Here is a 15,863-nt window from a genome sequence, read left to right as displayed (position 1 = left end):
TAGGAGTGACCTGGTGGCTTCCTCGCAGAGCTGCAAGTTTGGGCTTGCAACTAGCAGGTCATCCACAGACTAGAGGAGAGTCACTGCAGGGTGTGATCCCTTCCACTCCTCCAAGTCCTTCTGAAGGGCAAGTCCGAAAATATGGGGGGCTGCTACAAATCCTTGTGGGAGAACTGTCCACATGAGTTGGGCTTTATGGAAAGGTATCTGGATCCTCCCATTCAAAAGCAAACAATTTTTGACTCTCTCGGTGAAGGGGAATAGAGAAGAAAGCATCTTTCAAATCTAGCACTGAAAATATTTCAGCTTCCCCCGGTACTTGTGTCAAAATCGTGTGAGGGTTCGAGACTACAGGATGGTCTGAAAGGACCTTCGTATTTACTGCTCGCAGGTCTTGGACCAGTCTGTATGAGACCCCATCTGCCTTTGGCACTCCAAGAATGGGGGTGTTATAGGGTGAGGACCCTTCCACTAGCCATCCGCACCTCTTGTATTTCTCTATTAACGGCTTGAGTCCAGCTCTGGCCGCTCGGCTGAGTGGGTACTGCTTTACCTGAACAGGCCCCTCCCCATCCTTGAGTATGATCCTTACCGGGGAGACCGACTTAGCTCGCGCAGGGGTTCCATCAGCCCATACCGAAGGGTCTACTCCAGTCATGTGATCTTCCGAACTTACTTCAGGGCGTCGGTCCTCCAGGAGAGCCATCTGATAGTTCGAGCTCTGCTTGACAGGTAGCTGGACCACCATCTGGTCGTCTCTGAAAAATATCTCAGCTTGCAATTTTGTGAGTAGGTCCTGCCCAAGGAGTGCAACCGGGCAACTTGGAGAATACACAAAGGAGTGCTCGAGCAAATGGTCCCCCACTTTGGTGAGGAGTGGTTTACAAACAGGGAGTCGGGATTGCGTTCCCTCAAGCCCTTCCACAAGTACATGCTGTTCACTAGTTCCTGCACAGGGAGGGTTTTCTGAAATCATTGAAAATGTAGCCCCAGTATCCACCAAGGCTTCAAAATTTTTGCCACCAACCCTAATGGTTACCATGGGATCTTCTCGGGCTCCAACCCAAAGGGTAGTGGTCTTAGATCCCTGTCCCCTTCATTCTGAGTCCTCACCCTTGTCCTCTGCCCGCATGAGGTGACCTCTTGGTTCCCCCTCTCTCTTCTCCTTCAACTTTGGGCTTTCCCTCTTCCAGTGTCCTTTCTCTTTGCAATAAGCACAAACGTCTGCTCCCACTCTTTCTCCTTTCCCCTTCTGTATCCCAGCCTTTCCAGGGTTCCCTCCAGTTATAGCAGCTGCCAGTGCTGCCATCTGTCACTGAGCCTTTTTATCCTCCTTGCGCTTCTGCATTTGCTCATAATTCCCATATACCTTATATGCAATTTCCACGAGCTCTGAAATCGGTTTCCCAGCACCTCCCTCAGTTTTCTGTAACTTCTTACGAATATCAGCAGCGGATTGACCAATAAACATAAGATTTACCATGCGTTGATTATCTGGGGCTTCCGGATCTAGGTCCAAAAACCTCCGGAACGCCTCGTACAGCCTCCCGAGGAAAGCTGAGGGATCCTCTTCTCTTCCCTGTCTCACTTCATACAATTTAGACAGATTAGTAACCCGAGGCACTGCCTTCCCCATTGCTTCCACTATAATCCCCAGATACCGTGCACTCCGCTCTCTTCCTTCTGCAGTATGATTATCCCATCTCGGTTCCTCAACAGGGCAGGAATCATGCAAGGTATCACCAGCAGCTCCCTCCGCTTCTACCCTGGCTGCTGCAATGCGCTCTGCCGTCCCCAACACTAATCTCCTCTCCTCCAGGGTCAGGAGGGTTTGGAGCATCATCTGGACATCAGCCCAAGTGGGTCGATGGGTTTGTCCAATAGATCGAAACAGGTCCCTCATCTTTTCAGGGTCTTCACGAAAAGAGGGGCGCTGATTCTTCCAGTTAAATAAATCTGAAGTACTAAATGGGGTGTAGACAAAAGTTGCATTGCCCCCCTCTCCGATAACCTCTCGCATCGGGCAATTCAGCACCAGCTGTGAATCTACAGTCTTGCGCAAATAATAGCCCTTATTCCCTGATTCAGATGGGGCACTTGGCTGAGGCTCACGCTTTGAATCATTAGGTATGCTTTGATACGCCGGTGGTGGTTTCCCTGAGGGAGGGAGCGGTGGTGCAGAGGGACTGGATCCCGAGGAGGTGTCTGATTCATCCTCGTTACCTAACAAGGTGACCGGAGAGCGGGTCCGATACTCAGCCAATTCAGAATTCCCCCCCTCATTAGACTCAGGGAGTACATGCGGTCCTCCTCGAGTCTTTCCTTTAACAACCATCACATGAGACTTTACTAAGCATTTCTTAATCCAAGGTGGCTGATTTTGAACCACCCACAACCAACAATCGGTATAAGGAAATTGATTCCAATATCAGTTCTGCATAACTATTTCATGGATAGCTATCACTTCTTTTACTACAAAGGATCCTTTCGGGGTCCAGTGGACCCCAAATGTTGGCCACTCGAGTTGACAAAACTTAATTAAATCACCCTTTTTCATCTTCCCTCCATAATCTGCCTGCTTTGCAAATTTACTGAAATTTTGTAATATATAACTTAAAGGCGTATCCGAGTTTTCTACACGGGAGCGACCCGCACCCATATGCCCACAAAAGTGCGTCTGCACACCAAATACCAAAAGATCCTAGTTACAGACGGTTCGCATATACCAGGCCGAAAATTTCCCAGTATTAAACCAAATCAAACGCGTCTTTGTTCCCAGATCCAGACCAAATTGGGCAAGGGAATTCATATACTCACTCAGATACCCCAGCGATCTTGATCAGAATGCCGGAATGTGTGTCTGGAGTCCTCAGAAACCAAAAATTTTGCACAGGAGCCTTTAATCTCTCGGGTACCCCGACTCACGTCTCAAACCCCCTGGGCAAGCCCAAAAAGGCCGCTCGGTGCGCACTCCCCGTGGTGGCAGAGATGATCTTGTCACTGAGCCCCGAGGTGATCCAGAGATGTCCCATCTGGGGTGCCAGATTGATACTTAAAGCGGTTCGTTTCTCTGGAGGCCACAAAAAACACAGACACACGCTCATTAGATGGCACAAAAGGTGTATTTGCAAATAGGGTCAGAGCAGAGTCAAAAACTCAGATTACTCTGAACCCACCAAGGAATTTTGCAGGCTGCATTTATCTTTTTCCTCCTGGGCACGTGTGCAGAAAGAGGAACTCTTACAGCTCACTTCCGTTTCATACAAGCATACATGTGGTTACATCACTACATCCAACGCATGTATATTATAATTAACTACTTAAGTATGCAGGGCAGAGAGGTAAATATGCATCAGGTAATTAAGCATGCTCAGAGACTACTATAGGTCACCAAGAGTTTAAACCCCCCCGCTTTCAAGGACACAGTCAGTTGAATTCCAGCTTCTGTAATCTGCATGAGAAAGGCTAGGGAGAAGCTGGGGGAGAGTCTGCGATTTAGTATAAGAAAAGCTGTGGCAAGGCTGATCAAGGAAAAAAGTCCTTGGCAGTGTTTCTTTCTTATCAGGTGCAAGATGCAAGCTGTGCATTTCTAACAATACTCCATTTCTAACAATATTCTATTTCTAACACCAGCATTTTCCTTGCTTTACTAGCCACAGCATCACACTGAAGACTCATGTTCATCTCGTGGTCAACCATGACCCCCAAGTCCCTTTCATCTGTAATGCTAACCAGCGGAGCACTGCCACGCCTATAAGGAGGGTGCTGGTTTTTAATGCCTCAGGGGCAAGGGCAAGGGGCAGGGAAAGGTGCCTGGAGTCCAGTGCAGAGCCTAGAGGCCAAGGCAGAGCAGGAGAAGGGTTGGTGCTGGTTCCCTCCTGGCCCCACAGACCCTTGCCCTGCTGCCCCAGCCCCCGTACTCCATCGCCCAGGAAGAGCTTTGCCGCCCCCTTGAAAAGGGGCAGTTTGATCCTTTTCAGAATAAACTTGGCACAGCCTTGGTGATTTCAGGCCTCTGGTAGGGTGACCACCTTTTAAAATCACAGAGGCAGGACATATGCCCAACTCCCCCCCACACCTCTCCTGGCAGCACGGCTGCAGCAGTCAAGTGGGGCTGGGGGGGATGTGGGCTGCCTGCTGAGGGCTCGGGGCTCTCTGCCCTGCTGCCCTTCCCCCAGGAGCCCCGCACCAGCAGTAGCAGGGTGCACAACTCCATGCTGCTCCTGTCCCACTACTGCCAGGCAAGCCGGGGGTGCATTACCACTGCAGCATGGGCATCCGAGGGCAGGGCAGGAAGCCCTGAGACTGCAGCAGGCAACCCACTCCTCCTCCACCTCCAAAAAAAAGTCTGGGGGGGAATTTGCCCCCTTCCCCCCAGATGAGTGAGCAGCAGTGGGGAGCTACAATGCCCTGTGGCCCAAGGATTAACCACCCATACTTCCATCCTGTTTTGCTCCAACCCCATGCACCACCCTGGCTGGGCAGTGCCTCAGCCCTTGCTCCACTTCTTCCCTCACTGTGGGGGCCCTCGATCTGCGCCCCCCCATGTTCCCTCCCTCCTCTTTGACTCACCTGCTGGGAGATGCTCTCCTCCCTTCCTGACTGTATTCCTGGCCACGTGCATGAGTGCAGGCATGCTCATGAACATGGCCCTTCCATCCCATTCCTGGCAGCCCCCAGGAGCCCCAGGAAGGCAGGAGCGGTGCTGGCCTGCAAGGGGAAACCCACTGTTTCCAGCAGTTCCCTGCACGATGGTACCGATCCCGGAGACATGCTGCTCCAGAGTCATGCAGCCTGGGAGCAGGACTTGAGGCTCCCTTTCCAGGACTGTCCTGCCCCATTCGGGACAGGTGGTCACCGTAGCCGGGGGGGTGCTCCATGCCCACTGCAGCGGGGGTCCCGGGACATGGAGACATGGGTGGCACTGAGTGACCGGACCCCAAGCAGCACACGGCCCCTCGGCACTTACCCCCTGGCCGTGGGGAGCAGAGGGTCCCACTGCTGTGCAGAGCTCAGGGCTGACCCTCCCCTGTTCCCCACAGGGCCATGGCCAGGGCTGGCTCGGGCCTGGGGGTGTGGGAGGAGCAGCTTTGGCTCCATGCTGCACCTTGGCCCCTTCTCCCAGCCCCTCCCTGCCACAGGGGGAAGGTGAAAGCACAAAGGGACGGCCCAGGGATCCACGCTGCCTGGCAGCGAAGGCTCCTGCCTGGCAGGAGAGGACATAATGAATGTGCCAGGATGGACCGGAGTCTCGGCCCTGGCCATCGGGGTCACGGGCCTGCTCCTGAGTCTCTTCCCGAGGACACCAGGTAAGTACTGACCCCTGCTTTGCTGGGGCGAGGGGTGGCAGGGCTGGGCTGTGGTGGCCGTGTTCAGCCCCGTGCAGGGGCAGCTGGGTGTCGTCTTGTGAACACGCCTGGAAGAGAGAAATCCCGGTGCCCCGTGTTTGCAGACAGCGGCCCGGCTCTGGCGGAGCTCTGGGCCCACAGGCGGATTAATGGACGATGTAGCTGGGCACGAGCCCGGGCCCACTACCAATCCGGGGTCCGGGGTCCTCCACAGCAGGGAAGTGAAAGCTCTGCTTTTCTTGGCGCGTTTTTATCACAGCAAGTAAACAAAAAAGGCGCCAAGTTTTAAACCGCAGCTTCCGCATTTGCTTCCCTGCAGCCCAGAGCGGGGACCCCAAGTTCACCTCAGCCCCCAGTAGCCGCCCGGCCCAGCACCGCCCGGCCCAGGCCTGTGCACGTGTGTGGCCGCACAAACACAGCCGCGCAGCAGCGCCCGCTAGTCCCTGCAGCAGGGGCCAGGCGGGGGTCCTGTGTGGGGAAGGGATGTGGCTGAGTGTGTGTCTCTGTCTCTTTCTGTCTCTGTGTGTGCATGTGTCTATGTGTCTATGTGTCTGTGTCTGTGAATCTCTGTGCATGCACGTGTCTGTGCACGTGTGTGAGTATGTATGTGTGTATGTGTTTGTGCATGTCTGTGCATTCATGTGTGTGCATGTGTCTGCACATCACTGTCTGTGTTTGTTTCTGGATCTGTACGTCTGTGTGTGAGCATTTCTGTGTGCATCTCTATGCATTTGTTTCTGTGTGTGTGCATCGGAGTGTGTGTGTTTGCATCTACATATATGTGAGTGCATGTCTGTGTGCCTGTGTGCATCTGTGTGTGCGTGCATCTGTGCATGCGTTTCTGTGAATGGGTGCATGTGTGTATGCGTGTATCTGTGTTCATGGCTGGAAGAGTATGTTTGTATCTGTGTGTCCATGTGCAAAGTAGAGTGCGCACCCGTTTGCATGCATGCCTGTGTGCGTGTGCATGTGCCTGTGTGTATGTACGTGTGTGTATTGTAGGAGGGTGGCTGTGTGTTTGGTCATGACAGGGGAGGTGGGGCAGGGAGCAAGGAGAAGAGGGGGCATGTGCTCACCCACCCCTGGCCTGGCATGGGCCCCCCAGCCTCCTCTCCCTGCACCAGAGGGGAAGGGGCCCTCCCCTGCACCCCAGCTTCCATGAGGGGAGGGGGCCTGCAGTATCGTGTTTGTCCAGGGCCCCAGGACACATTAAACTGCTGCTGCTTGGCTGTCCCATAATCAGGGGAGGTTTGGGGGTGCTTCTGAGTACAAAACCCCAAGGTGGTCACAGTGCAAAAAGCACCTGCCCCTCACACCCAGCACTTCCCCACTGACACCCAGGGGCCCTGGTGCACAGCCGGGGACAGGGCAGCCTGGCCATACCATGCAGATGGGCCTGGAACAGAGGATGGCGGCTGGCAAAAATGTTCCCGAGCATTGCCCTGGCTCCGGGGAATAAGCCGGGCAGGAGAAGTATGCAGGGTCTGGAGTGGCTGCACCATGGGACGATGTTACAGACTCAGCTCAGCGTCTTCATGTGAAGTAGAATCGTGCCCGAAGCACAGCAGGCTCCTGCCCCCAGCCCAGGGTCTGTCCTGTGGCACCAGGTCCCAGCAGGACCTGGGCCAGTCCCAGTTAGTGTTTCCCTGTGCCTGGCCCAGGCCCACGGGGCCTCACTGCTGCTTCCTCTCCCCTGTGCAGACCCCAAGGTCCAGGTGACCACTGTGCCCTCCTCCTGGGCCCGCCTGGGCTCGGGGGCCCTGCTGCAGTGCCGGTTCTCTGTCGGGGGGCCGGTGGCCCTGGACTCCCTGCGGGTGCAGTGGTATTTCGGGGAGCGGAAGGTGGCCTGGTACGACCGGGGCAGGAGCCAGGCCCAGTCCGGAGCCCGCCTGCTGTCGGAGAAGGAGCTGCAAGGTGGAGACGCCTCCCTGTCACTGGCCACGGTGACCCCGTGGGACACGGGCGTGTACAAGTGTGTCGTGTGGCAGAGGGAGCATCAGCACCAGGGGGAGACCACCCTGCACCTGCTCGGTGAGGACCAGACCGGGGCTCTGGGGGCAGCCGTGGTCGTGGCCATACTGGGGCTGGGTGTGGGTAGAGGTGGCACACGCACGCGGACCCATGGCACAGCTGTACAAGGGGGCAAGTGTGCGATGTGTTGCAGACATCGGGGGTCACATCGGCATGTCCTGTCCCACCCTGGCCATGGGGGGGGGCTCTGGGTCTCTACCCAGGAGCACTGGGAAGCCTTATGCAGGGGACACGTGTACGGGTGTTGCGTGCCAGCTGCGGGAGGCACAATCTCCTCCTGCCAGACACACAGGCAGCGCTGTCCTCTTCCCTTTGTTTCTTCCAGACCCCCGGGCCCACAAGGCTCCTAGCCCCCTGCCCGGGGGTCTGGGAGGTGAACATCAGCACTGACACAGGGCCAGGCCCCGCATGGCCTCAGTGGCTCAGCGCCAGCCCAGCCCCGCAGAGTGACTCCCACACTCCCTGTCCCCAATCCAGCATGGCTCAGTGACTCTCTCCTTCCCAGTTGGCCCAGCAATCTCCATCCCAAGACGAGCAGCTATGGCCGGTGTGGAAACCTCGCTCCTGTGCCACGTGGGGGGGGTCTTCCCCAGGGACGTGGATGTGCTGTGGCTGAGAGACGGGCAGGTCCAGAAGGGCTTCACTCGCTCCAGCCCCCAAAGGAAACTGGACGGGACCTTCACCCTCACCCTGACCTACACCTTCACCCCCGTCCTGCACGACAGTGGCAGCGTCTTCTCCTGCCGCGTCTACCATGAGGCTCTGGGGCAGTCACTGCAGGAGGACGTCTCCCTGGACATCCTAGGTAAGAGCCCGTGCCGGGACCTGCCTGCTGCCCTGACTCCAAACACGGAGGTACTTCCCTTGTCCCCTCTCCGTGATAGCACAGACCTGCTCCTGCAGACCAGCATGGTGTGGGGCTGCATTATTTAGTGGGGATACTCCTTCCCTCCTGGAGGAGCTGGGGCACCAAGGAGCAGAGAGCTGCAGGCCTGGAGGGTCCTCCCCAGCTGCTGCATCTAGGCCCCTGTGTTCCTGTGCATGGCCAGCCTGATCCAGTGGCGTGACTCAGAAATGGGCCACACCATTTCCTGCATGACACAGTGACTCTCTCCTTCCAGCTGCCCCAACAATCTCCATCCAAGGACAACCAGCCATGGTGGGCATGAAGACCTTTCTCCTGTGCCACATCAGGGGGTTCTTCCCCAAGGACGTGGACGTGGCGTGGCTGAGAGACGGGCAGGTCCTGAAGGACTCCACCTGCTCCAGCCCCCAGAGGAACCCAGACGGGACCTTCAGCCTCACCCTGACCTACACCTTCACCCCTGTGCACAGTGATGCTGGCAGCATCTTCTCATGCCGCGTCCATCATGCGGCTCTGGGGCACCCACTGCAGGCAGACACCTCCCTGAACATCGTAGGTGAGAGCCTGCACCAAGACCTGCCTGCTGCCCTGACAGTAGACACAGAGGAAGTTCCCTTCCCTCTCTCTGAAGTAGCACAGAGCTACTTCATGCCATGATTCAGGCAGTGCTGACCTGCACAGCAGCATGGTCTGCCAGGGGATTGTCCCTTCCCTCCCAGAGCAACTGGAGCACCAAGAAGCAGAGGGATGCAGGCTTGGACAGGCCTCCTGGGCTTCTGCATCCAGGCCCCTGCATTGCCAGTGCACAGAGATCCCCAGCTTCCCAAAGCAAACCCTTGCCCACAACTGCAAGAGCAGCAGCTGGGGCACAGAGGATACCAGACCATGCACCAAAGCTGAGCTCAGCCCTATTTTCTCCTCCCAGAAAGGAGCACAGATGTGGATCAAACCAGAACGCTGATCATAGCCATCATAATCATAGCAGGAACCGTGGTCATCATAATCATTTCCTGCCATACAAATAGGAGCAAAGGTGAGTGGAAAAGGTAGAATGCCCTTGTGACCCCATGGCACTATCTGACCTCTCACATTGGGCCCTCCTGGGAGGTGTCTGGGGAACGGGGTACCCATGGCCACACTGGCTGGGAAAGGGAAGCCCACAGCAGAGAGCCAGCAGCTGGGCTTACGCCAGCCAGGGCATTGGTGGGCATGTGTCTGGTGCCTGGGGACAGGGGCACCAGGCTCGTAGTCTGGTCTAACAAGTTGCCCCCTCGGGTGGAACTTCCTGCCGCTGTTTCTCAGATGCGAGAAGCAATTTCAATGCAGTTTGGGAACATCCCCACCCAGGCACCCCGAGCAGGCAGGAGAAGGCACCAAGCACTGTAAGTGCAAAGGGGAACATGGGATCCTGTCAAGGACCAGAGTCACAAGCAGTGACACGTGTGTCAGGGGACACTGCTGACCCCAGATCGAATCCCCCAGATCTGATCCTGTCTCCCAGCTGCACCCATGTCCTGAGATGCAGGCTTCAGCCTTGGGCCTGCACTCCCCTGCATGCCCCAGCTCATGTGCAAGTGTAGAGGATCTGGTTCTGCAGGGTGAAAGGACCCATGTTGCCCAGACTGTGAGTCCCAGGCTTGTTACCCTTGTTTTCTAGGTCATTCAGAGTCCCCCAGAGCCTCCAAGAGCTGAAGAGGGAGGTGGCAGCCGAAGCCAGAGGCAATGTCACCAGCACTGTGTCTCTTCTCCACCCAGGAGATGCCAGGGATGCTGCCTGCAGCCAGGCTGGGCTCAGGGATCAAGGCTGGGTTGGGATGCTGCACCCAGGGTCTGGCTCATAGCTGGAACATGGCTGGGTCATCCCCAAGCCTCTGCTGGTGGATACTGCTCCTGCCGTCCTGCCTCCATGCATGGCCTGTACGGCGGGGCTGGGCGGGGAGCCCAGGGGTGCAGACTGTCCCTTGCTCTCTGTCCATGGGGTCCCTGTCCATGGGCTTCCAAAATAAAGATGAGAGTGCTGATGTTTACCCGCTTCCCTGAGTGGATTTAGGAGCAGGCTGGTCAAGGCTGAAGCCTCCAGAGCCTCTGTATGGAGCTGTGGGAGTGAGGGTCTTCGTAGCTTGGCAGAGATATCAGGGTGCAGACTCTCCTGGCTGCAGTGATGCATCCGCGTGTGACCAGCTCAGCAGCAGGGCACAGTTTTGCCTGGGTAGGACAGGGTCTCCCCCCAGGCCCTGTGGCTCCAGCACTGGCAAGTGTCCTCCCTCCCATGTAACAGTCTGGGGCTTCACATCCTCCCCAGTATCACAGCTCCCAGGGCCAGGACTGGGCTGCACCCGTAATGGGGAGAAGAGATTGCTCTGGGCTCGGCCTCTAGATTGGTCCTTCTTCCCCTGGTCTCCGTGTAGGCAAGATGGGGCATCTGATCCTTAATGTGGAGCTCTGCTCAGATGAGAGAAATCAGAACTGATTCGGCTGATTTGGGCCAAGACACAACATTAACAAAAAAGAAGCCAGTCCCCACCTGGCTCATTCATCCTGAGTTCAGATCCCAGTGCTTTGGGCCCTGCCCAGAGCAGGGTTTTGCTGCCTGAGGCCAGGGCAGCACTTGCATGGCATTGGGAATTCAAATGCCCTGATATTAAACTGTCCCTGACCTTAAGCACAGGGGTAGGAGCCTCTTGTGAGGACCCTCCAGGGTTGAGTGCAGATAGGAGCACTGGCAGAGCCCAGTTGCCACCCACAGCCTGGGCTGCAACCCTGACTTTGGCCAGGCTCTGCTGGGGTTACTGGCTGAATGGAGAAGCAGTGCCCTGGACATTTGGCCCCACGTGCCGTATCTAATCCCAGCTTCACTGGAGACCGGGGCAAGGACACGGGTGGCCAAAGCAGTGGCTGCCCCCCTCCTCCTGCACTGCTCGGGCTGAGGCAGCCTTTGCCCTTGGGGGCAGGTCCCAGCTCCCATAACCCCAGGGCAGCCAGGTTGGATGCTGCTCAGAGCATCCTGTGACTCACCCCACATGCTGCCCATGCTGGAGTCTGGGCTCCTGCAAGCCCTGAGCCAGGACATCTGACCCACAGACATGTGCCAACCACCACAATGGGCAGGGCTTCCAGGTGGGGCCACAGGGCAGTCCTGTGGGGCAGCAGCCACTCTTGCCCTGAGTGGCCCCAGGCCTGGGTCCTCCCTGCCCCCTGCCCCACCCAGCTGCATCCTCTGGGGGTGGAAGTGCCTTGCCATGGAAGGTCCCACAGGGCTGGGGGCACTGGGCTTGTCTGGGGTCTCTGTGCCCCCCGAGGTGAGAGTCACCCTCAGGCCAACAAGCCACCTGAGGACAGGGCCTGCCCTTAGTGCATTTAGCACAGCTCTGGGCAAGGCTGGAAAACCCAAGCACTGCTGACAGTCTGGGGGTTGCTGGAGGTTTCCAGGCATGTGCAAAGATCACAGGGACCTGAACGGGCTGCTAGCCCACAGAGCCCTGCCCATCAGAGGGCTCCGAGGCTTACGGAAGGGCAGCCAGGGAAACCCAGCTGCCCAAGCGTGATCTGTCCAAGGGGCACAGAGATGACCCACCAGCTCCTTTGGCTCTGTGGCTACACCAAGGAGGTATGTAACATGGTAAAGTGGGTCTGGGAAGTGGTGACAGGAGTCAGCTGGCTGACCTCTCCCCAGAGTCACAGCCCAGAGCCCTCCAGCTCCCTGCAGCCTGTCTCTAGCTGCACTGCCACCTCAGCCAGTGCCATAGCAAGGGAAGTGGTGGGGGGTGAATGGGGTTCATGGATTTCATAGATTTCATAGACATTAGGACTAGTTGATGTCCTCCATGGCATGGTGAAGCCTCTGGGATCTCGGGGTCACCTGCGGTCGGCAGCCATGGGATCAAAGTCCTCCAAGTCCCTAATGTCTAATGTTCATAGACATCAGGGCTGGAAGGGACCTTGAGAGATCATCGAGTCCAGCCCCCTCCCCAAAGGGCAGGAAGTCAGCTGGGGTCATAGGATCCCAGCAAGTTAAGCATCCAATTTACTCTTGAAGGTGTTCAATGTAGGTGCTTGAACCACCTCCGCTGGCAGACTGTTCCAGACCTTGGGGGCTTGGACAGTAAAGAAATTCTTCCTTATGTCCAGCCTGAAACGGTCTTGCAGGAGTTTGTGACCGTTCGACCTCGTCATCCCTTGGGGCGCTCTGGTGAACAAACGTTCCCCCCGATCCTGGTGGTCACCCTGATAAACTTACAGGTGGCCATCAGATCACCCCGAGCCTGCGCTTTTCCAGGCTAAGGAGGCCCCTGGCTCTCAGCCTGTCATTGTCAGGTCTGTTTTCCTGACCTCGGATCATGCGCGTGGCTCTTCTCTGCACCCTCTCAAGCGTTCTCCTCGAGTCTGTCTTGCATCACGGTGGGGTATTCCCGGTCCCTGCCCAAGAAAATGGAGCTGAAGAATTGGTTAAAGAGGTCTCTTTTCTCCTCTGGCACAACCACCAGATTACCCGGAGGATCTTGCAGGGGCCCTACATTTCCCAGGGCTTTCTTCATCCTCCCTATATATTTGAAAAAGGACTTTTTATTATCTTTGATCTTGGACGTTAGTCCTAGTGCTATGTCTGCCTTAGCTCTTCTGACAGCCCCCCTACAGGCCCGAGCAGAGGAGGTATACTCCTCTTTGGAAATAGCACCCCCCTTTCACCGGTTGTATGCCACCGTTTTAGCAATCAGGCATTCCCGGACACCCTTGGTGAACCAGAGGGGCTTTTGAGCACTCCTGCCCCCCTTGCTTCTTGTTGGGATGATCACCCCTTGGGCCCTGAATATCGTTTCCTTAAGGAACGACCACTCGCCCTGGACACTGAGTTCCCCTGCCCTCAAGGACCCCAGCGCCTCCCCCACTAATCTCAACTCGTTGAAGTTGGCCCTCCTAAAGTCTAGGGCTACCGCCTTGCTGCCAGCCCTCGACACCCCGCGCTGGATGGTGAATTCAGCAAGCGATGGTCGCTATCACCCAGGTGGTCAAGAACCTGGAGGCCACTGACCAGGTCATTGCCTGTGGCCAGCACCAGGTCCAATAGGGCATTTCCTCTGGTGGGACTGTGCACCTCCTGGATTAAGTAGAGGTCCTGTATCTCTGCCAGGAAACTCCTGGGACGGTCTGACCTGGCTGACTGCTCCTCCCAGCAGATGTCCGAGTAATTGAAATCACCCATGACAACTACATCCCTTGCCTCAAGTGCCTCTGCAAGCTGGCCCAAAAATTCCCAGTCCAGCTCCTCCCCTTGGTTGGGAGGTGTGTAGTAGACCCCCACCACTAGATCCCTCCCCCCACCATTAGATTCCTCTCTTGACTTTGGGTGGGAGGTCTGTAGTAGATTCCCACCGTTGTGTCCCCTCTTCCATGTTCTCCATGGATTTTAACCCAGAGGGTCTCCAGTCATCCACCATGGTCACCAATATCAGCTTACAGGGACATGTAGCTTTTCTTACTGTAGAGAGCTACACCCCCTCCTCTTTTATCTACACGATCCCTCCTGTACAGGGTATAGCCCTCCGTACCTGTGGTCCAGTCATGGGTGGAGTCCCACCAGGTCTCCGTTATCCCAATGACATCATAATTATTTGCATTAAGCAGGAGGATGAGCTCCTCCGGCTTATTCCCCAAGCTCCTGGCATTTGTGTACAGGCAGGTGAGTGTCCCCTTGGGGGCTCTTGCCTTGCCCGCAGTTTGTGCCAGGGCTGGGGCAGGGGTGGGCTCCCTTAAGTGCCTTGGTCCTCTGGCTTTGCAAGGGTTGCTCAGTGGGCCAGCAGTGGCAGTAGTCCCCCCGTCCCCCAGCGGGCTTAGTTTAAAGCCTGGCTGAAAAGAGCCTCCTCCCCAGGGGAGACAGGTGGAGGCCATCTCTTCCCAGCAACTCGCTGTCTCTCTCCGAAAGAGCGGGCTGTGGTCCCAGAAACCAAAGCCTTCCTGCTGACACCAGCACCGCAGTCTTTGGTTCACTACCTGGATCCTCCTCTCCCTCCTCAGCTCATAGCCCAAGGCTGGGAGGATCGACGAGAACACCCCCTGCACCCCCAGACCCTTTAGTCCCTCTCCCAAATCCCTCATGACCCAGCTGGGAGTGCCACAAGCCATGTTGTTGGTGCCCACATGAATAAGGAGCATGGGGTAGTGGTCTGTGGGCTGGAGGAGCTTTGGGATCCACGCTGCAATGACCCGGATGCAGGCCCCCGGGAAGCAGCAGACTTCCCAGGCTAAGGGGTCAAGGAGGCAGATTGCCCCTCAGTCCCCTCAGGATGGAGTCTCCCACAACAAATACTTGGGTTTTGTCTTGGGGAGAGCACAGGTGGTAGCTGCATTTGGGCCTCTGTTGTCTGTGGGAGCTGGCTACTCACCAGGCTCTGCTTGAGCTGCAAGAGGTGCGTATCTGTTGCTAAGCTCTGGTGGGGCAGGGGCGTTGGCCTGCACTGGAGCAGGTGCCCGGAGTGCAGAGCTACTGCTTGCCTGGCACATGCAGCATGGACCGAGTGCTGTGGGCACCCCCTCACTCTGCTACAGCTCAGTCTGGCTGCAGCAGCACCTGGGAACAGTGCCTGGCACCCATGTCACACTTGCCTGGCCCAGCTGCTGGTTTCATCTGCACCAAGCCAGGGTCCAGTCCTGCCTATGTGGCAGAAAGCCACCTTGGTTTCTTCCCAAAATCTCTGCCCTGTGACTCTGTGATTAGATGGGGCAGCACGGAGGATTCACACCTCAGCCTGTCTCTGTAGGTAACCTGAGCTGGCTGCAGTCCTGGGTGGGGGGGAAATCTGCTCCCTCTGCCCACGGGACTGGCATCAGTTACCTGGGTGGGGGGCATCTACCTGGTGGGCTGGAATCTGCCTGGTAACAGGTGATGTATTGCAAATTGGTTGGCTGATGTGGCGAAATGCCGGGCTAGCGGCTCCGGCACCGCTTAGGGGAGCCGCGGGCTTTGCGGAGTTGTGCGAGCGCGCGGCTTGTGGGGCGGAATTGAGGTAGCTCTTAGCCGCCCTCGAGGTTCGCCGAGTTGGCACAAGTAGACGACTTAGAGTAAGTAGTTAGTGTCTCTTAATCTATAGGGTGTCCGTTGGTTCACGAGGTTCCAGAGCCAGCCCTTGCGTTCCAACAGTGGAACAAGTCCAAAGCTAGGTGCGGCTGCCGACTCCTTAAGTCCCAGAACTGGTCAACGGCTCATAATTGGGAAACACAAAGCAATACTGTAACACAGTGAATCGTTGTCAGTTGTCGGATTTCTGAGGCCTTTATCTTCGCTGGGATACGCCCAGGCGGGGAGGCTGAGAACCGGTCTGCGGGGTGATCAGGCCCACAGAGTTTTCCAGTTGTCGTCTCTGCTGCTTCCTGCTTTTTGCCTCTTTTATAAATGTTTGTTGGACTGCCTCTATGACACTAACTATAGTATACAGATAGGATAATTTTCTTCTACATAATTATTGCTAGGCAGATTTTCTACATAAGTTTCATTTCTGCAAAAATGACACTTTTAGATAAGAAATGAAATTTACAGAATGCGCATGTGTAGCTTAATGCCAGTGGAGAGAAGTACAAAGCGTTCATTTTGATTAACAGTCTACTTCAAGGTTACATAAATGTGA

At 56.3% G+C, this 15,863-nt stretch overlaps 1 protein-coding gene across 1 annotated transcript; it reads left to right on the top strand.

The window, feature by feature from the left end:
• Positions 1-5,176: 5,176 nt before the first annotated feature.
• LOC149865299 (tyrosine-protein phosphatase non-receptor type substrate 1-like) lies at positions 5,177-10,265 on the top strand. Its single transcript, XM_090041314.1, has 6 exons — positions 5,177-5,309; positions 7,050-7,379; positions 7,885-8,184; positions 8,501-8,800; positions 9,170-9,277; positions 9,902-10,265. The coding sequence occupies exons 1-6, from the start codon at positions 5,225-5,227 to the stop codon at positions 9,934-9,936; spliced, it is 1,158 nt and encodes a 385-aa protein (XP_089897440.1). The 5' UTR covers positions 5,177-5,224; the 3' UTR covers positions 9,937-10,265.
• Positions 10,266-15,863: the final 5,598 nt, after the last annotated feature.

Source organism: Crocodylus siamensis, chromosome 4 (assembly GCF_052110815.1).
Source record: "Crocodylus siamensis isolate JL-2025a chromosome 4, ASM5211081v1, whole genome shotgun sequence".
In the NCBI taxonomy this organism is placed as follows: Eukaryota; Metazoa; Chordata; order Crocodylia; family Crocodylidae; genus Crocodylus; species Crocodylus siamensis.
The sequence above is the reverse complement of the archived record's forward strand: the minus strand, read 5'-3'. Positions and strand labels throughout refer to the sequence as shown.

Bases quoted from the DNA above. Each gene is read 5' to 3' on its own strand.
- LOC149865299 (XM_090041314.1), top strand. From the start codon at position 5,225: ATGAATGTGCCAGGATGGACCGGAGTCTCGGCCCTGGCCATCGGGGTC. The intron at 7,380-7,884 runs GTGAGGACCAGA...TCTCCTTCCCAG, and splicing joins GACCACCCTGCACCTGCTCG to TTGGCCCAGCAATCTCCATC. The intron at 8,801-9,169 runs GTGAGAGCCTGC...TTCTCCTCCCAG, and splicing joins CACCTCCCTGAACATCGTAG to AAAGGAGCACAGATGTGGAT.